General features: G+C 43.2%; 1 protein-coding gene across 2 annotated transcripts; it reads right to left on the bottom strand.

The window, feature by feature from the left end:
- Positions 1–368: 368 nt before the first annotated feature.
- Positions 369–21,327, bottom strand: cyb5r4 (cytochrome b5 reductase 4). Of its 2 annotated transcripts, XM_080471141.1 has the most exons (16): positions 21,129–21,327; positions 20,406–20,530; positions 19,192–19,345; positions 16,342–16,442; positions 9,853–9,937; positions 8,976–9,057; positions 8,442–8,499; positions 8,197–8,290; positions 7,802–7,834; positions 7,610–7,732; positions 7,393–7,533; positions 6,522–6,668; positions 4,672–4,822; positions 3,308–3,394; positions 2,369–2,530; positions 369–1,418 (listed from the first exon to the last, which is right to left on the bottom strand). In XM_080471141.1, exons 1-16 carry the CDS (start codon positions 21,247–21,249, stop codon positions 1,364–1,366), a joined length of 1,719 nt encoding a protein of 572 aa, XP_080327267.1. In that variant the 5' UTR covers positions 21,250–21,327; the 3' UTR covers positions 369–1,363. The 2 variants fall into 2 exon arrangements, 1 of the variants encoding a protein (XP_080327267.1); XR_013935611.1 differs by lacking the exon at positions 21,129–21,327 and having other exon boundaries at positions 2,315–2,530; positions 20,406–20,880.
- Between the last annotated feature and the right edge of the window lie 396 nt (positions 21,328–21,723).

The following is a 21,723-nucleotide window of genomic DNA, read 5'->3' as shown; positions in this document are numbered from 1 at the left end:
CTTTGGAACCTCCAGATTCTGTGTCTCACAATCAGGGTTACAAATGTTTTCAGTCCACACAGACGGTTTGTTGTGAAGTTTTGGGAAAATTAAATGAATAAAAATGAAAGTTGAATGAGGACATGATGTGGATCAGATCAGTCACGTTTATTCCCCATCGTGTCCCACTGAACCTACACTGTGTGTGTGTGTGTGTGTGTGTGTGTGTGTGTGTGTGTGTGTGTGTGTGTGTGTGTGTGTGTGTGTGTGTGTGTGTGTGTGTGTGTGTGTGTGTGTGTGTGTGTGTGTGTGTGTGTGTGTGTGTGTGTGTGTGTGTGTGTGTGTGTGTGTGTGTGTGTGTGTGTGTGTGAGAATCATCAGATGCAGTTCAGATAAAAGCTTTTATTTTAGTTCAGTTGTGACTCGTTTCATTTCAGCCACAAATAGTTGAACTGATTTGCATGTTGTAACATTTCATCAACGTTTCATTCCGTCTCCTGACGATTCCGTCCCGGTTTTCTTCTGGTCTCTAAGGCAGCAGGAGTTCGGCGTTGTGTTTCGTTCCAGTTCATTTGAAGTTGCAGTGTTTCACAAAACCTCTGAGATTAAAAGTGGATGTTTTAATCCTGAAACATTTGAGCTTTAATTTGGTTTGAGGAAAGTTCCTGACAGATCTGACGTTACAATGAAGATCCATGATGAAGATGAGCGACATGAAGTGAAGGACGGCAGTGAGATACCAGATGTTCTATCACTCACTTTCTGGATTATTTGTTCATGTGATGTATTTATAAATCAAAATAACTTGATACCACCTGTGACCACTAGAGGTCACACTACTGCATTTGACTGACGGCATGAAAAAAGTCTCCAAAGAGACAAATCGACGGCGGAAATGAAACAAAACTGACAAAGTAATTAGGAAAAAGTTAATAATCCAGAACCTGATCACTGGTGAACAAAACATTAGCATCAAGCTTGGATATTGAAAATAATTCAATAAATGTCATTATTTTCACAATGTACTATTTTTACTTGACAATAAAAGCAGTTGTAACTTTAAAGTTCTCATGGTGTCACGTTACTGTTCCAGCTCAGCTGAGATCCCAGTCCAGGACATTGACGTTATTTAGGTTGATGGTCTGAGGACAGGAAGGTCTTTCATTTTGCATTTCATCAAGTTTCTCTGGCGGCTTCACGTTCGACTGCATAAACTTTACAACACAACTTCTTTTTGTGCCTGGAAATTCAGGTTTAAACAAACGTTAGTTTACGAGCCACTGCAGGGGGCGCTGTCGGGCCAGAAAAGTCCTGCGTGAGGCCGTCGGTGCATAGAAACACTCCCGCCATCCACACACGGCAGGATGTGAGGGAAACGGCAGCGTCAGCCCTGGAAGGCGTGGACGTGGTCGTCACTGAAGCCCAGCTGCTTCAACAACCTGCCGCAGGACAAACACAGGAAGGACTGTGGAACGGCAGCGTCTCACACAACGCCGTGACTTTCTTAACGTGTCTGAGAGACAAACCATCTGAACGAACAAGCTTCCAGCTGTAGCGTTAATCTGAAGGGATTATTGAACTGGGATTTAAGTGTTCAATGTGACTGAATGTGAAGTTCAGAGGGGTTCCTACGACGTTTTTCTCTCTTTGCTCCAATATTGTTACTGTGATTGTAGAAAAACCTTTTCATCAGAGTGGATCTTAGGAACCTGAACCTTTCTAGTGAACTGTAAGGACAGGTCAAAAAAACTACATTTCACTTTAATTTGAATCACAATATCTAATTCTTTTTTCTCATTCTGTCTTTAAAGGACAGAGAAATCCCTTTCACACCCACAGACAGAAGAAAACGTCTGAGTTTCAGTCTCTTATCCACAGTTAGAAATGAGTCTTTAATGTTTTTACAGTGAGAGACAGACTGATCAACCACTGTGTAGAAAACCATCACAATCCTGTCCACTGTGGTTTTGTGCAGGCAGGGTAGGCAGTGTCGACCCAAGGCTGAATTGAAATGAATGAAATATTCATTTTGATTATTTGTTTTAATTATAATATCATTTAATTTTCAATTTCCAGTAGCATACTGTACCTATAGGTTTGAAAGTGTCATAGCCCATATGACTCAACATCGCCATCTCCTGGTACGGCAAGAGAGGCTGCACAAGTCACTCACTCCTGCTGTGAAAGGTATTGTGAAGGCCAAACCCTCTCCCAAAGCCCCCCCCTCCCCCGCTGCTCTGTCGTCGGTGTCTGCTGGTGGTCTGCTTAAGCAATGCACTGCCTACCCAGCCCTGGTGCTCATGGCACGTCACTGCTTTTGTGTGGTGTGACTCACCTGGTGGTCAGCTTGGTGACCACCAGGTGAGTGTGGTGTGACGGTGTGACTCACCTGGTGGTCAGCTTGGTGAAGGCTGCTGGGCCGCACACACACACGAAGCAGCGCGAGGCGTCGGGCCGCAGCAAGAAGTCTCTCAGCATGCACTCTTCCACCCGGCCCTTCCTGCCGCTCCAGCTCTCCGGCGGTTCAGAGAGAACGTGATCAACCTGGAACCTGAACAAACACTGATCATCATCCAGCCAACAAGAGACCAGATGCGTCTCCTGCAGCTTTTAAAGGAAGGAAGGAAGGAAGGAAGGAAGGAAGGAAGGAAGGACGGAAGGAAGGAAGGAAGGAAGGAAGGACGGAAGGACGGAAGGAAGGAAGGAAGGACGGAAGGAAGGACGGAAGGACGGACGTCCTCCATGCGACTCCAGACGAGCTTCCATCTCCTCTCAGAACAACCAGCTTTGCTTCATGTCGGCTGTTCGAACAGCACGGTAAAATTTATGGAACTAAATCGCTCCTGACAAAGTCTGGAAATCAAATTTGACCTCAGCTGAAAACACGAGGATCTCCCGACAGAATGCTGACGTCCAAAAAGCTGCTATCAAAGATTTGCACCATGCATTTGTTATTTTTCTTTTTTTTTTCAGTTTTGTTCTACATAAATCTCTTTAACAAATTCAGTCCGGAGCAAAACTACCACATATAGATTTACAATCAGAATTTAACACTTAATGTGGCGTATTTGTAAAAAATCACACCCAAAACCAGATTTTCCAGCTTCCCTCCAACCAGAAGAGCAGAACTCTGGTTCTGCAGGTTTCCTCCTGTCTTTTCCACTCATCAAACTCTTTCACACATTTTAAAATCATGGTCAGTAATAGAAGTCATTCTGTGACATTTAAGATTCACTGTGGCTTTCAAAGGGTTAAACTCCTGCCGTCTGTTCAGTTGTTTATGAGATTTATCATCAGATCAGCCTCAGAGGGGTGGAGCAGCTCCTACCGTTCATGATCAGCTGCCAGCTGCTCCAGCTCACGGCGCCACAGGATGTCTTCCTCCCCACGGTTAAAAAACAGCAGCTTGGTTTTCCTGGTGACAAGATGTGAAACAGGTCAACTCACCAGGAGATCAGGTGGAACCACAAAACATTCTTCTGCTGATCCTCACAGTTTTACTCCAGATAAATACTGCAGCTGCTTGATGTTTAGAGCTCAAACACTTTTTTAGGATTTCTTTTTTTAACTTTAATTTTGATTGATTTTCTTCATAAACCTTCATCACATTGACTTAGTTTTTTCATCCTTTCTAGCTGCTGTCATTCCACGGCCATATAGTCGTGTCATTTGATGACACTTTTACAGAACATATTCTCTTCGGGAGCTAATGTGTCTCCTACAGTGGTGCAGTGGAGAGGATGCTGGCCTCACAGGGAGAAGGTTGTGGGTTCAAGTATAGGTATTCCTGTTGGTGTAACATTTTGAACACGTGTGTGTCTTTTATTTTTCCAGGAACTGTTTCACATCCTAAACTATCCTTCATGAGAAGCATGTGAAAGTTCCTGGTTGCAGGACCGCCCTTCCTCCAGCAGCAGCGCTGCTGAGCACAGTTCATTGCTTTGGAGCTGGATGTACTGTATATTGTATCTCACACATTTAGCACAATCTTCTTCAGTGGTTTCAATCTTTAACTCTCGCTGTGCGGAGTCGTGTGAGCTTTGGGATTTGTGAGGACGTGAACGTCTGGAGTTCACGCCACTCGATTCGGGTAAGACTCTGGTTTGGAGGTTTTACGTTAGAAGAACATGCAGCGCTGCCAGGAGAGGAGAAACCGCTCAACCTTCCTTTCTCAGTTTCAAACTTCAGCTGTTTGACTCGACAACACAGAAACTCCAGAGCCTCATCGATCCTCAGAGCGTAGAAAAGGTTCTAGATTCTGTCTTATGAATGATATTTAGAGTGCATAAATATAAAGCATCTTTATTCATCAAACATGTGTCGTCAGTGTTGATTTGTCTGGACTTGTTCTGAGTCACGGTGCTTCAGAAACGCCTCTCGTTAACCAGATATGGACCAACACAACATAAACTTCTTCATAAATGCTGATGTTTCCCTTCTTTCACCATCGAAGCAAAGAGGAAGAAGAACACCAGCTTCTCTGGAAGTGGAATCCAGACTGAAGCAAACCAAAACATAGTGTTTGGTTCATTGAATGTTGGGAAAACCAGAGACGTCAGCCTGTTCCAGTGGCTCTTTTTCTAAACTTACAATGGCAGCATCAAACCATTTTCTGACATTTGTGACTTGCAGTTGAAATGTTTGCAGACTTTTTCTTGCCACTCAAGCGTGACTGCAGGTCTGAGAGCTCACCTGATGGCCTGGGCTTCCTGCAGGGACAGACTGATGAGGCGAGCCATCGGGGTGAGCCCTGTACCTGCTGCCAACAGGTAAAGGTGTGTGACGTCTCTGAGGAGCCGCGGGCTGAAGGAGCCTTCCGGTCCGCTGACCAACACACGATCACCTGGACAAGAAAACATAGAGCTTCAGGAAGCATCGGAGAACCGCTGCATGTTACCCTGAGACCAGGGGCTCGAACACATGTCCCGTCAGAGGGGCCAGTCTAACCTGCCCCGTCACTTTGTAAAGAGTAGAAACTAAAACAGAATGAAGAAACGACATGGTGGACTTTAGTTTATGCCCGAGAATATCTCTACAGGCTTCAGCATTCTGTTCAAACGATATATGGAAAAGGTACAAAATGATGAATTCTTGGATGAAACGTAATAAAAAGGTTTGAAGTGCCATTGGGAACCAGAACAACTCCCCTCAGTCCGTTTCCTGGGTTAGGAAATTAGGGACATTATAGACTTCCTACCAGGGCAATTAGATTCAGGATTTCGAGTAATAAAGGTCCAAGTTATATGAATGACGTATTTGATGGGGAGACTTTTAAATCATTTAGTCAGATTCAGAATAATTTGGTTTAAGTTCAACTGATTTGTTCAGGTACTTGCAGCTGAGAAGCGATCTGAGAAGCTGTGGGATCATAAAGAACGGTCACTCCTTAACGCTGCACCTTCAGACCTGGAAACTCTTCTTTTAAACTTTACTAAAGTAAGAAAAACAGATCAAATTATTTTACTCTTATGTAAGTGTTTACAGTCTAAGAATTTGGGGGGGAGGCTCTTGAAATAAGGAATAGATGGGAATTAGAAATGAACATTGTAATTGAGGACCAAGCAAGTTTGTGAAAATGGTCCCAAACTGACAAGCAGCCCAACATGAAAAGAATTTATTTGGAAAGTCAACATGAGATACTTTAAAACACCACTCACTATTTCAGAATTTGATAATACGAAAAGGAAATTTGTGTTGCAGGCAATGTGGACAAATTGGAGAGCACACACACATTTTCTGGGATTGTCCAAAACTGAAATCACTCTGGGAGGGAATCAGGAAGGACATTTCAGATATTCTACGTTTCCATCGAGTGGAACCCGCTTGCCTTTGTCTTTGGAATACTCCCAAACAATCTGCTAATGAAAGAAGAAAATGATCTTTTTCAGGTTAGGTGCTGGTGGCTTAAACAAATGATAACAGTTTCATGGTAGAAACCTGGACCTCCTACAGGAAACCAATGGAAAGGAAGAAGAGTGGAGGTCTAGACGCTGGAGAGAATAAGAGCAAAGTTAAACCTCACTAGAGATTTGTTCAGAAAGAGGTGGAACCCTTTGATAGCGTATATGGACTGAACACTGTACTCAGCTTTGGGTTGGTCTTTTATATTGTGCACATCTGAGTGGCTGTATATTGACATGTCTGGCAGAGGGAGGGAGTTGAACCTCTAATTGTACCAGAGTGCCTTTTTGCCAAGATGTTCAGAGTTCTGCTTTGTTTTTTCTCTTTGTTGTTTTTTTTGTTTTTGTAAAACAGAAATTTAAGATTGTGAACCTTGATAATAAAGACTTGTTCAAAAAAAAAAAAAAAAAGAGTAGAAACTCCAAAAGAAAACATTGACTGATTATTAAATCACTCTAACTGCTCCTGATGGTTGATGGTTGGATTCTGGTGGTGAACACTGAGCTGGTCGATGCTTGTGAAGCATCATTAGCACCAAATATGAGTATTTAGTTTGTTCTGCTGTCAATTTATTGATCCGGTTCGATGCCCTGCACCGACACAGTGGAGGAGAGAGGATCTCCCAGAATGCCGTGCCTCACCGACGTGCAGGCTGTTAAGATGAGGGGTGAGCGCTCCATCAGGGTAGAGCTTGATCATGAGGTAGAGGTCTGAGTCCAGTGACTGGAGCTGGGAGTCTGCTGAGAGAGTCTGATCCACTGGAGTGTATGGCCTCACCACCTCCGAGTCTGAAACACACACACACACACCACACACACACACACACACACACACACACACACACACACACACACACACACACACACACACACACACACACACACACACACACACACACACACACACACACACACACACACACACACACACACACACACACACACACACACACACACACACACACACACACACACACACACACACACACACACACACACACACACACACACACACACACGTGAAGGGCTGGAGGAGGAGGAGACGTGGCACCAAACCTGAGCAGGAGAGCTGATTCAAACTTCCCTCCATTCAGTCCAAACACAGTTTGAAACCCAAAACACACTCTAGGAGCTCACAACACACACACACACACACACACACACACACACACACACACACACCTGGATATCAGGGTGTCAAACATCAGGCCCGTGGACCAGAACCAAGTCAACAAAACCACCAAATGGTAAACATTTCAATGAAAACAACAAACGTCTGAAGAGTAGTAGGCAGAACAACACAGAGCAGCTTCAGCTGCTTTCTTTAATATGAAACGTTTAGAAATATAGATTCTTCACCTGTTTTGTCTTGTCAATTATCTTTGAATCAAATTTATTTACATGAAGGAAGACAGTGTGTGTGTGTGTGTGTGTGTGTGTGTGTGTGTGTGTGTGTGTGTGTGTGTGTGTGTGTGTGTGTGTGTGTGTGTGTGTGTGTGTGTGTGTGTGTCACCTAGGACGAGAGCTTTGAGGTAGACGTGTTTCCCTACAGGCACGTTGATGGCGGTTCCTGGAGGAAGCTTCAGTCTGAACAGGTGTGTGTTGTGGTTGACCTCGGTCCGAGACGCCAGGACGCAGCCCCGGTAAAAAACCGCTGTGAGACGAGACGTGAATGAAGATCATGAAGCTGCACCGCCATCGGGGACGAGTCTTCAGCCTGCGGACCTCACCTCTGTCTTTTTGGCGCAGAAAGGTATTGTGGGAATCCAGCGGCTGGCCGAGGCTCGTCCACTTCCCCTCAGCCTGCTTCCGGACGCTGACCTGGATCTTCCCGACCGAGTGAGCAGTGTGGACTGAGAGACCAGAAGAAGTTAGAAGAAGAAAACACAAATCTGTGCAGGTTTTTTTGAGTCTTCACTGACCTGCGACGTTCCCCTCAACCTCCCCAGCGAGACCTGGAAGAGCCAGAGCAGAGCTCTTACCAGCAGGAGACACAGTGACTAGTTGAAGCAGTACTTCTTGTTTACTGAGGGACGGGACCAGAGAGCACGGCCACTTTACAGTCCTGAACTAACCCGAGCACAAAGCACAGGGCCTTCATGCTCCACAGGCTGCAGGATGGGACCAACCAGCCGTGGAGTCACGTGTACAAGCCGGAGCTGCAGCACAGACACAGCAAGCTCAATGTCTTTTAACGTTCTTTTCCAAACTGCTGAAAACACGAGGAACTGTGAGAAGCACAGCCTCTGATGTGGAAAAAAACCGGAAGGAGGAAGTAAACTTGTCAGTAACCATGGCGATGAAGGTTTTTACTCACGTAAATGTATCATGTAGGACATTTTTCCCAACAGCACCTCCAGTCGTAGAGCTCCAGCCTCCAGATCGACGACGGAGCAGCCTGAGGCGGGAATCTGTCAGGGAACAAGTAACTGTAACTTCAGTCCATCCACTCTTTAGCTGCTGACCGAGACTCTGATGGCCGGCCCGGAAATACAAAGATTTAAAACAGCAAGTCTGGTCTGTGCTCATCACTAATGTGTGCAGACGTGTGGGAGTGGTCACCTTCCTTTTGGCGTAGACCACCAGATGAACGCTCACATCTGTTTGGAACCAGTCGTACCTGCACAACCACAGACATGACCGTTTCATCTGTTTAACAGCACTTGGAATTATTTGAAAAATATGTGACATTTCAAAATAATTTTCACCTCAACTGTACATATTTCAAAAACCTCAGAAAAGACCATCAAGGACACTTTTCAGTCACTATTAGTAAGATAAATTCATATTTTATGAATACAGAAGGAAAGCTTAATACATTCTGTACATTATCAGAAATAACAATGAAAGTTGAAAATACTTTTCAACACGTTAGTCTGAAAAGTATTTTAGGCTGTTTAGATTGTTCAAACAGTAAATGTATGAATCTGAGCGTGCTTGTACGTCTTCGCACCAAAAACAAAAGTAAAGATTGGAAGTTGTTGTCAGTGACAGCGTGTTAAGTCGTCATTTTACTGGTTCATGTGTGGCTGATGAATTGAAGTGGTGGAAACACGCCTCTTTAGAGAGTTTGTGTCTTTTTCCAGGTAAAGTCACCTTGGCCGAGAGTCTTTGTCTGGGGGCGGAGCCAGTGAAGCGGGCGGAGCCAGGCTGGTCGTTGAGGGAGGAGGCAGCACAGCTGAAAGAGGAACCAAAAAGGAAATCTTTCAAATGACTTGATGGAAACCGTCCGACTCCGTGTGGTGACTCTTGAGCAAAACATGATGCAAACGGGCCAGCTTGAAATCTGGTTTTTGCAACACACACACACACACGCACGCACGCACGCACAGCAGAGAACAATGAGCTCTAAACATTAACGATGGGAGAACACGGACATTCTAGTGGACAGACCACCAAGTTGGATTGTTATTATGGTGACTGTCAAAGTAAAAGCACCAAGTTGGATTATTATGGTGACTGTCAAAATAAAGGCACCAAGTTGGATTGTTATTATGGTGACTGTCCAGGAGAATATGGACTGGGAGTCATGACACCACAGAGGAAATATTGTTCTGATTGACCAGTGACTTACAGAACAACTATTTACTACGGGCACAGTGTGCATGCACAGTAGCACGGTTTCAGAAAAGTTGCATTTTGCCTCGTTTCCATGGAGACAGAGCATATTCAAAAAGTTTCACCTCGGACATGGGAAGCCATTTTCAAAAAGTTGCGTTTTCCTTCGTATCAACAGATACGGAGTCAAACAAAGCATTTTTTAAAAGTTGTGTTTTGAGTTTCTCTGAGCACCCTTGTTGTGTAAACGGACCCCAAAATGAAACGAAAGTTTACTGTTGAAAACTGTTGTGTGAACCTTAGTCTAGATTTTGTCTATCAATCTTCTATTGCATTTTTTTCTAAGTTCTGAGTCACAGAATAGAACAGACATGTGTCCTGTGAAGCCATGTAAACCGTAAATGTGTGTGTATACCTTTAAGAGCTGTGGCAGGCTTCGTGGCCATCCTGCCCACCAGGCACTCTTTCAACATGGACTCGTAGTTCACCCAGCGATGAACCTGCACACAAACACAAACTCAACACTCGCTCCTCCAACAATTAAAGAACTACAGCTAAGGTCAAAATTATTAGCTCACCGATGAAATGTAACATTTCATTTTTCAAATAATTCCCAAGTGCTGTTAAACAGATTAATACAGTTTTAACACAGCTTTTTCAAACATCCTAGTTTTATTTCAGATGCTTACATTATTTTACTTTGCATACAGAAACAAAAATATTTCACCAAAAACTACAAATCTTTCAAGCTTCTCCAGATGTGATGGTCTTCAGGCCTGGACCCTGGTCTTCAGTTCAGCCCACAGACCTTGGCCACCTTCACATTGTTTTGTGGAGGCGGTTCTTCTCCAGCGCTGACGTATGTTTTGATTCGATGTCACGTTGGAAGGTAAAGCCACGACCCAGTTCTGCTGCTAACTGCTGGAAGTGTTCTTTCAGAATCTTCACATATCCTTCTTTCTTCATGATTTCTTCAATCTTGACGATATTCCCAGTACCAGACGCACTGAAGCTTCCCTACAGCATGATGCTCCCACCACCGTGTTTAACTGTGGGCTAAACGCCTCTCCCTTCTTTGTACGAACACAAGCAACGTCTCTGTGAACAGAGACGTCCAGTTTAGTCTCATCTGACCGAGGAACAAACCTGCAGGATGATTCTTTCTCCAGGCTGTCCGGAGCATACCTCTGTCTGGCTGGAAGGTGTTTCAGTAGAATTTGAGTTTTTCTTGGCCTGCATCCTCGCAGCCCATTTCTGTCCAGCTCCAGTGACCATCTTATTGGAGACTATAATTCCTGACTTGGTTCAGTCACTCGTGTTTCGCCAGTTGTTTTAGGGTCTTTAGACTCGTCTCTCGCTAGTTTTCGTTCCATGGTCTTTGAAATCTTTGGTTCCTACCAAAGTACTGTGCGGCTCTCCGTGAGTTTATTGATGTTTATTGATGATCCTTCTCACTCCACTTCTTGACACCTGGAAACAGTCATCATTTTGTATTTCCTTTGCTGCTTTGTGAGCATCAACACTCCTTTTCTCAAGTCTAAACTGAGTTCTTTTGTTTTTGGCAAGATGCTTTCTCAAACCCTTCATAAGGTTTATATACTGTGTTTAAAGTGTCAAAACACCCTCAGATTGAACTTGGTTGGTTGATTGATTACATTGTGAGCATCCCAAACTGAAAGCACAGTGTTGCACAGCGGTGGTTTGTGCTGCTTTGGCTCAATAAAAAGGTCAGCGGTTTTTTGAAATCATTTGGTTTCTGTGTGCAAAGTAAAATAATGTAAACATCCAAAATAAAGCCAGAGTGTTTGGAAAAGCCATTTTAAAAATGCATTGATCTGTTTAACGGCACTGGGGAATTTCTTCTTTTTTTTTTTTTTGAAATTTCATAGGGAGACTAATAATTTGTCTGCAGTACTTCTACCCAGAGTCTCTATCTGAGGTGTGTTTGCTTTTTTTGTTTTGTTTCTTTTTACTTCATCTTTACTCACCAGTCTTGGAATTTGTACAGTGTACATATTCCATGTTTGTTTTGTTTTTTTAGTTGCCAGACAGAACTACAACATCAAATTAAAAAGGACCAAAACAACAGCAAAAACACACAAGCAAACAACAACAGAAAATCCCAAAACAAAATGAACCTTCCACTCCAGGTATCATTAGTAAACCAACATTGTCTTTTCACAGTGCCTGTATGCAATGCAGGATAGGGAATCAATTGAATCAATAGGAACTCCAGCGTCCTGTAAATAAAGGTGTTTGGAGTCTTGATACTTAGTTGATCTGCTCCATTTGTTACTGTCACTTCCTATCGTCAGGACTGAAGTGGGGAAAAAGGCCAAAACGCCAAAACTCAACATCACCGCGTGCAGAGAGACGACAGAATTCACAGCGAGTGAACAGACCGAGACAGGGTGTGCGCAGAAAGACACGGCGCAGAAAGACACGGCGCAGAAAGACACGGCGCAGAAAGTGGTCTAAGTGTGTGATTACAGTTTTGATGTGCTTGGGTTTTTGGCACTAAAATGACACCATAGACGTGATCTAGTCTCTCCAGCATGAACTCCAACATGCTGGGTTTATTTTAGCTGTTATATCTATAGAATCTAGTGATACTTTCTATTTGAACTCCTGCCACTGTCTGAATCAGTGGCTGCTTGTGCCGCAGGACAAACTTCCATCCATGTATCTTGTGAAAAGTCCTTGTCTGCTTCGGCCTCCCATCTCAGTTTAATCTGAAGGGAGTTTTGTCATTTCATTGATAGAAAACATTGTCCAGTTTGCCAATTATCTTTTTAACTTGCCTCCCCAGTTGAATTTCAATCAAAAAAACATTCCTATGGGATCGTGATTCCGTGTGTGTTCTTAGGAAGGTTCTCAGTAGTAAATATCTGAAGAAATCCGTCCTGTCCAGGTTAAAGTCATTTTCATTGCTCAAAAGACTTAAAGTTGTCGCTCTCAATCAACCGGTGCAAATAACCAAGTTTGACCATTTTCTAAAGCCAGAATCTAAGTTGTTGAGTCTGAAGGTCTTCATGAATCCAGGATGAATGAGTTCTGATTTATTTTCCTCCACACATTAGGAGCGGCCACAGTCCCTTAGCAAGGCCATCCCAACATGGAAGAGTTTGCAGGGGATCTTTGGAGATATTCTTTTCAGTATGAGGCCAGCCTGTATGTGTGTTGTTCTGGAGCCTTGTTATTAGAGTCATCACTTGCGAGGCCCAGAAATGATATTTTATGTTTGGGAGTTTAAGGCCTCGTTCTGACATTGAGAGCTCTGAGCTTTTAAGAAGAAGTCTTGGTTGCTTATTTTGCCATATAGATTTTGAAATAATTTTGTCCAGGTTTTTAAAAGTTGATGTAATTAGGATGGGTAATATTTGAAATAAATACAGTAGTCTGGACAGTACATTGATATGAATACATTCTATACAGCTGAGGAGAGAGAGGGGAAGTCACTGCTGATATGCAGGATACCTTTAGGATAGAAGAAGGGATGATATACAGTGGGGCAAAAAAGTATTTAGTCAGCCACTGATTGTGCAAGTTCTCCCACTTAAAATGATGACAGAGGTCTGTAATTTTCATCATAGGTACACTTCAACTGTGAGAGACAGAATGTGAAAAAAAAAATCCAGGAATTCACATTGTAGGAATTTTAAGGAGTTTATTCGTAAATTATGGTGGAAAATAAGTATTTGGTCAATAACAAAAATTCAACTCAATACTTTGTAATATAACCTTTGTTGGCAATAACAGAGGTCAAACGATTCCTAGAGGTCTTTACCAGGTTTGCACACACAGTAGCTGGTATTTTGGCCCCTCCAGGCAGAGCTCCTCTAGAGCAGTGATGTTTTGGGGCTGTCGCCGAGCAACACGGACTTTCAACTCCCTCCACAGATCTTCTCTGGGGTTGAGGTCTGGAGACTGGCTAGGCCACTCCAGGACTTTCAAATGCTTCTTACGGAGCCACTCCTTGGTTGCCCGGCGGTGTGTTTGGGATCATTGTCATGCTGAAAGACCCAGCCACGTTTCATCTTCAATGTTCTCACTGATGGAAGGAGGTTTGGGCTCAGAATCTCACCATACATGGCCCCATTCATTCTTTCCTTAACACGGATCAGTCGTCCTGTCCCCTTAGCAGAAAAACAGCCCCAAAGCATGATGTTTCCACCCCCATGCTTCACAGTAGGTATGGTGTTCTTGGGATGCAACTCAGTATTCTTCTTCCTCCAAACACGACCAGTTGTGTTTATACCAAAAAGTTCTATTTTGGTTTCATCTGACCACATGACCTTCTCCCAATCCTCTGCTGGATCATCCATGTGCTCTCTGGCAAACTTCAGACGGGCCTGGACATGCACTGGCTTAAGCAGGGGGACACGTCTGGCACTGCAGGATTTGATTCCCTGTCGGCGTAGTGTGTTACTGATGGTAACCTTTGTTACTTTGGTCCCAGCTCTCTGCAGGTCCTTCACCAGGTCCCCCCGTGTGGTTCTCATGATCATTTTGACCCCACGGGATGAGATCTTGCGTGGAGCCCCAGATCGAGGGAGATTATCAGTGGTCTTGTATGTCTTCCATTTTCTGATAATTGCTCCCACAGTTGATTTTTTCACACCAAGCTGCTTGCCTATTGTAGATTCACTCTTCCCAGTCTGGTGCAGGTCCACAATCCTTTTCCTGGTGTCCTTCGACAGCTCTTTGGTCTTGGCCATAGTGGAGTTTGGAGTCTGACTGTTTGAGGTTGTGGACAGGTGTCTTTTATACAGATAACAAGTTCAAACAGGTACCATTAATACAGGTAACCAGTTCAAACAGGTACCATTAATACAGGTAACGAGTGGAGGACAGAAGAGCTTCTTAAAGAAGAAGTTACAGGTCTGTGAGAGCCAGAGATCTTTCTTGTTTGAAGTGACCAAATACTTATTTTCCACCTTAATTTACAAATAAATTCTTTAAAATTCCTACAATGTGAATTCCTGGATTTTTTTTTCACATTCTGTCTCTCACAGTTGAAGTGTACCTATGATGAAAATTACAGACCTCTGTCATCATTTTAAGTGGGAGAACTTGCACAATCGGTGGCTGACTAAATACTTTTTTGCCCCACTGTATATCCCCAGGTATTTGATCCCACCTGGAGGCCACCTGAATCCTCCATTGCTTGTGTTTTATCCACGTTTTACGTTTATAACAGGAAGTATCTATACTCTGAGATCAGACTCACCAGATGTGTTGTTGATGCAGGTTCTCTCAAGTACAGTAATACGTTGGTGAATCTTAGAACCTACTAGTTTACTATTAGACGAGATAGAGGGGAACGTCTGTATTAAGCTCCTCTATAAGGGTGGGAGACAAAGTTTGTCTGTGTTTACTTTCTAACTCTTGTATTTTGTCTTTCAATTCATTTTGTTCAGCTTCCTTCTGTCTTTTTCTCACACTGGTGAATGAAATGATGCAGCCCCTAATATAAGCCTTAGCGCAGACCCATAGCAGAAGATAATGCTGAAGCTCTGTTGTGACAAAAGCCATACATTATTCATCATTAAGAAGTGAAGCATTCAGTGTGCACTGCTGAAGTTTGTGAATGCCCTACATCCCACTTTGAATACAATAGGACATGGTCAGAGATCGTAATAGAGAGTATTTTAATAATGTCTATCCCATGTAACTCAGCCTTAGGAGTAAAAGAGTAATCAATCCTTGAGTGTGTCAAGCGTCTGCTTGAATAGAAAGTAAAGTCTTTGCCTTTTGGGAATTTGTTCTCCATTTTTCTACAAGACCTGCACTATGCTGTGGTATTTCAGCATTCTGCTTATATTTGAAGAGAAAGTTTTGGAACGAAGCCGTTTATCCAATAGGTGCAACATGACAGTTACGGCTCCTCCCAGCAGCATTCAGCTTCGAGAGAAACTGTGTGGACTCAAACAGAGAAGCTGCTCCCAAGAAAATAAGTCTGGGGTGTCAAAGATAAAGTCTCTGGGCCAAGACGGGCCTGCAAGAGGCTCCAATCTGGCCAAACCACCGAGAAAATTATATACATTTGAAAGAAAACATTACATTTTTTCCAAAAGGAATTTCAGAATTCCTTTTGTAAGATTGTTTAGCTGCAAAACAATTTTAAAATAAAGTAAATGTTTATCAGGGCTTCATTTTGGTATAAAGCTGGAAGAGCCTCACGTGACTCCCGAGCAGCTGCAGATCCTTCTACAATGTGAAAAACCAGTTTGTGCAGCCTGGAGGGCTCATCACTGCTTTAGCTTGTAAGATCTGGGAGCAAAACACAGGACGGACTGTACAAGATGCTTCAGCATTGATTCATTGGTGACAGCAGCTTATTATCGTACTGTGGCAGCATAAATAATACTCGTCTTGTCTTTATTCCACAACCGCCAAAAACCAACAACGAACAGGCCCAGAACTCCCAGGCCCGGGAACCTAAAACCACGTTCCCTTCCCACAGTCCTGCTGGGTGAGAGGCCTGGTCCTAGTGGCTGCCACAGTACTCCCATTCTCACTTCAAAGAGAAGACCCAACCACTCAACGTCTTTGTAAAGAAGGTCGGTCTCGTCGCCGACGGCAAGAAGATTAAAGTTATGGCACCGAAGGCAACAGACAAAAGTCCAGTCCAGGCTGAGGATGAAGAGAATCAGAGTATCTGGGCAGATTCATCTAACTTGGCAGCATCTTCAGCAGTGGGCAGACTAGTCTCAACAACAGACGTCTACCGTACTTCTGAGGTCTTCATACAGCTCAGTGGATCACTGTGCTCTTCAACTTCTGCTATCATCTGATACCATTTTATTATAAAGTACACAACATATGTGTTTATAGCACTGCTGAAGCTAATGGCAGGTTTATTTTGAAAGATGTGGCTTTACTCCTTCATGGTTCTCCGTACCTGATCAAAGAGCTCGGTGCCATCCATGCCTGCAGCCTTCATCAGCTCCTCTTCTCCCCCGGGGTGGTAGTCCATGTATGGGCTCACATTGTACACCAGACCTTGAGAAGACACACACACACACACACACACACACACACACACACACACACACACACACACACACACACACACACACACACACACACACACACACACACACACACACACACACACACACACACACACACACACACACACACACACACACACACACACACACACACACACACACACACACAAACAAAGTCACAAAAAGCAAAGTAAAGCAAGCACTTATTTACATGTATGTAATGTTGAGATAAATACTTCATACAAGCTCAAATAAAAGTGTAACCCAAGACCAAAAAAACTTTCTGACGCTGTCCACTGAAATCAAAACAATATAAGAAATATACCAAGACATACTTTAGGTCATAAAGTTAATGACAAAATTATGAGGGGACAATGAATCCATAGGAGAAACGAAGCAGTCACACTCGATGGGAGTTCAATACATTTTCAAGCCAATCAGCTTCTTTACTTTGTTGGGTTTCTCTGGTAAAAGCACCTAGAAATGACTGTGTTGTATGTCGTGCTTTACAAATAAAGCTGAATTGAACTGAATTGAATTGAATTGACTGCTGCAGCTGACTGCTGCAGAGAGGATTTTCTATGGTTGAGTAGTAACCTGTGTTATACTGACTTTCCATTTAGTTATTATCATCTTTTTAGCAGCTGTCAGAGCAGAAAATATGTTTATTCAGCCTCGTGTTGAATTGAGTAGAGAATCTCCAGCCACTGCCCGAACCAGGGTTTGATTCCCTGCCAACAATCTGTCTGTATGTCCTCTTCTTTATGACCCTCTCCTGGGTCTCTCTTCAAAGGCTCTCTGGAGGACAAACCATGAGAATATGCGGGTAAAGAGAATAGTCGCTTTTTCATTTTGTAGAAACAACAGCTCATAACTTGATTTTAAATTAATTAATTGGCTTTAAAACTGGCTCTTAAGGAAGCTGAAACCCCCCAAACGATGTTTAATGTACTAAAATACATTAGATTCATTGACCTTTTTTTTTTTATTATCATTTAATGAAAACAGAAAGGTCAAATCTTGTCAAGACAAGTTTTGTCGCCTACAGAAAGTAATGTGACAATTTAACAAATATTTTAATTCAAATACACCAATAGGTTACATAACATCAGCAAATGAAGTTGTGGTGCTGTGAGATCCAAATGTAATATCTTGTATGACTTCCATGAGCTTGAAGGACTGCATCCATACAGTTTATTGATAAAGTCATCAATAAACTGTAGAAGAGCACACAAAGCAGTCCTGCATGCCTCCCAATGTTCATCAACAATCTCATCCCAGACATGCTCCATGATGTTCATGTCAGGTGACTGGGCTGGCCAATCCTGGAGCTCCTTGATCTATTTCTGCTTGAGGAACTGTGATCTGGAGATGGAAGTATGCGATGGAGCGCCATCCTGCAGCAGCATTTAGCTGCTTTTATAGTTGTGAATGTAAAAAGCAGCTAAGATTTCTTGATATTTCAGACTAGTGATGTTGCCTTCCGCCCAACATATCCCACTTTTACAGCGTCCATCCTTTATGCAGGCTCTGGGCCTTGGAAAATGCCACAGTTTTTTAATTGTCTCTTGTTTAGTGCTGATTTCTAGGCACTGACTCCACCATGGAGTCCACTTCGAGACAGGATTGGACAAACCGCTCTGGTTGACACTGGGAATTCAGGCGACCAGATCTCGTGAAGCTCTGCAGCAGTGGAAAATTGGCTTCCCTTGGATTTTCGAGCCAACAATCGGTGCTCCTGAGTCTTGAGGGGTCTATCTGACCTGGGCTGGTCAGAAACATCTCCAGTCTCGCCATATCTTGTTCTTGTCCTCTGTATTTGGAGCTGACACACGATGAAGGTGTCTGCCACTTCAGCAGTGGAACTGGTCTTCAACCTCTTGATTATAAACACTTTGGACTCAGGATGAATCTTCGGCATGAGGTCAGAGGTCAAGTTGCAGTTGATGTGAAGGTCTGGGGTTTATTTTATACATACCTGAGAATTAGTTGATCCATTATTTGTCACAAGTGAAGCTCTAACCTATGATTGGCTCATATGACAAGGCGACGATACTTATGTCTTTGCAGATACTGACGGCTTTTACCAAGCTGTGAACATCAGAATACTTATCGATAGTTTTGTTTTGCACTGATGAAACATTATTCCAGAAGCTGTTGGGATTAAAATGAGCCATTTCTTGTAAAAAAATCTTGATTTTAAATATATTTGAGGGACACTTCAGGTCAACGTGTGCCAAAGCGACAAGACTTTTGTCAAGGACTGTATATCAGACCCTTGATGTTGCTCGGTATAGTAACCAGTCGATGAAATAGAGACAAGGCCAGAGAGTGGAACACATAAAAGGAGAAGGAACCTACATTACATAATTGTGTTTAATATCCTGACAAAACTGTAAATATTTTTCAAGTACTCCATGTCAGGGTGAAACACATCTTCCTCCAATCAGCAATCCTCTGTGCCAGAGGAGATTAAATGGACGTGCCTCATTCATATCACCAAGTAAACGGCTTTAGGAGAAGAGCATGGGTACACTAAAGGAAACGTTTTGAATGAATAAGCTGTAAGGATTTGACATTTCTTTTCTTGTCAATTAATAACTCTTACTTTTGCGAATATGAAGAGCTGAGCCTCCCTGTCTAGAATACCGCCCTGGAAATGCCGGTCTATTCAAGAGGCCGTGTAAATGGAGGATCCTCGAGCAGACATCAAGCCCCCTCCAGCTGCCTCTCCTCACCTCGTATGCAGGTCCAGCAGTCCTCTCTCGTGTTGTGTTTCTGTAGCTCATCCTGAGTGACTTCAATCAGACGCCCTCGGAGCCCGGTCAGATCCTTTCCGCTCTTGGCGAAGCGGATCCAGTCCATCAGACTGTGGCCGGGCTTCAGGGCCACCTGATGAGTGTACGGAGAGAAGAAACATTTAAACCAGGTTCATCCTCAGCTCAGCTTGTTAATGTTGTGACGTGACTCAGAATCTATTGCTACACCCAGTTTTTGTTTTTTAATCCTGAGAAAACCAGATTTTTGTTGAAAACTCTCAGTGTGTTCAGGTTTACTCCAACAATCCTTCTTGGCTGTATCTGAGGCTCTGTGGTGTAAATCAGAACGAGTTGTGTTGTGACAGACCAGCGACCTGCTCAGGTTTAAACCGGCCTTCAACCACTGTTCGCCCTGCGACCCTGAACTGGAAGCGAGAGGAGAGAAGGATGGATGGCTTGAGGAGAGAGACATTACTTTATGTATTTACTTCTACCATAATTTAATTCAAGAGATTTTTTATTTATTTTTGTACCATTGATTGTGCCTGCTGACACACTCTCTTCCTTAAAATAAGCCCATAAAATAACATCTAATCAGGCTTTCTTTTAAACAATACATTTTACTTATTTGATAACCTTTATCTTAATAAAGCCTTGACTTCATTTACTCTCCTATGACAATTTACAAATGTCTTATTGTCTGGTTATTGCCATTAATGTACAGGGGGAGCAGGAGTGAACCAACACAGACCCAATCCCAGAATTTCTAGTTCAGTGTACTTGTAGTTCAGTTGATGGTCTATTTGTTTAAAGCAAATGATGAAAATCGCAAGGTTTTCTTCTTGAGAGCTCTATCTGTGTGCTCTTTGTCTGTTTCTTGTTCTTGGGAGAACTCTGTGCCCTCTCTATTCTTTTCCTTTTTCTGTAACCTATACCCTCTATATATACAACCTGTGTTTAATCACTGCTACCAGGTGAACAAATGATGTAACAAAAATATTCAAAGAAACTAAATAACCTGCAAACAATAAATGGTTCCTACGCCCGAGTTATGTCTTTCTTAATGGCTTTGTGTAAATGCATCCATAATCTAAGACTGGTAATCCCCTTGCTTTAATGTAATCCCATTCTTTCTTTATAAAGCACTGTACCTAGCCTTGTGGTGCTACATAAATAAACTTCTCCATCTTTACCTTGTTCCTCCCGGACTGTCCGGAGGGAGCGACCCGCTGCTGGGAGCTCGGTGCCGGGAAGGACTGGGTGGGGATGTTCAGCATGTTGTTACCGCTCCAGAGGCAGCCCAGGGGTCGAGCCAGATCTGTTGAAGCAGCGGCAGTTTAGCACAGGGTGTCGGGCAGGCTGTCACAGCGGCTCGGGGGTGTCTTCTCTGCAGGTTCCGTCCTTATTGGGAAACATCTTGTTGAGCAACGTCGCTCAGTCACGACGAAGCGAAGCGAAGATAAACTAACAAAACATGTCGTGCTGGCGACCTGCGACGTGAAAGTAAATTACACCCTCTAAAACACAATCACCACTGTCGATAACTTTCAATATATTGACTAAATGTTCAATATTTATCAATAAATATCGAGTTTTCTCCTGGTTTTCCGGCTCAGTTACATCGCTGACACTTGGATAACTGTCGCGCGCTCTGACGACAACGTCAACAAATGATGTCATAAATGTGCGACAGCCTTGGGTTTACCCACGGTCGTGTCACGACTCTATTTATTCATTAATTCATTTATTTTATTTATTTATTCATTCGTTTATTTCAGCAAGGTAATGTTCTCACAGACATCTCTGAATGTTTTCGGCTGCAGAAAGTGTGTTTGCGTGTGAGAGAGAGAGAGAGAGCGAGAGTGAGCGAGAGCGAGAGAGGGCGAGAGAGAGAGAGAGAGAGAGAGATAATTTACCTGAAATAAAGCTTCTGAAGAAGGTTGTGAGAGACGATGTGTTTCCTCCTCCACTCGATCCTTCATCACTGGATTCATCATCCTCCTCCTCCTCTGAGTCTCTGTGGTTTGCTGCAGACATTGTGGGAACATAACATGGTGTCTCTTACTCTGATGTAAACATAGGCAGTCCACCACCGTGTACCTGGACTTTTACTTTGAAGGGTTAATCTGCTAAGAGGATTGTGGGGCAGGAGCTCTGCTCAGACCTGCTAGGCCTCTTCTGTCAAACTGATACCAGCATTTACCTGCTCAATTTAATTGAATTTATTGGTGCATCACAAAAAAAAACAAAAAATAGAACACCGCTGGAAATTAAATAGTTTTATCAGTTAGTTTGATACTATAATTTCAAAAGGTTTTACCTCTGGTTAAAAAAATATATAGAACTACACTCGGTAGAGCTCAGACCTTCACCAATACACCATTTGTTTACAGAACTGAGTTCATCACTAGCATGATAGCCACTAGCTCGCCTGTCAGGTAGCTACGTCACTGTGTGAAACACTGCGCAGGGAGCGTCTCCATGGTGTTGCCACAGTTACCTTTAAAAAGT

This window comes from Lipophrys pholis (genome assembly GCF_963383615.2).
Source record: "Lipophrys pholis genome assembly, chromosome: 9".
Lineage (NCBI taxonomy): Eukaryota > Metazoa > Chordata > Actinopteri > Blenniiformes > Blenniidae > Lipophrys > Lipophrys pholis.
The sequence above is the reverse complement of the archived record's forward strand: the minus strand, read 5'-3'. Positions and strand labels throughout refer to the sequence as shown.

Excerpts from the sequence above, each read along its gene's own strand:
- cyb5r4 (XM_080471141.1), bottom strand. The coding sequence starts at position 21,249 with ATGTCTGCAGCAAACCACAGAGACTCAGAGGAGGAGGAGGATGATGAA. Across the intron at positions 9,938-16,341 it reads GCACCGAGCTCTTTGATCAG|GTTCATCGCTGGGTGAACTA; the intron begins GTACGGAGAACC and ends GTTTGTGTGCAG. Across the intron at positions 7,835-8,196 it reads GTCCTACATGATACATTTAC|GTCTCGCTGGGGAGGTTGAG; the intron begins GTGAGTAAAAAC and ends TGGCTCTTCCAG.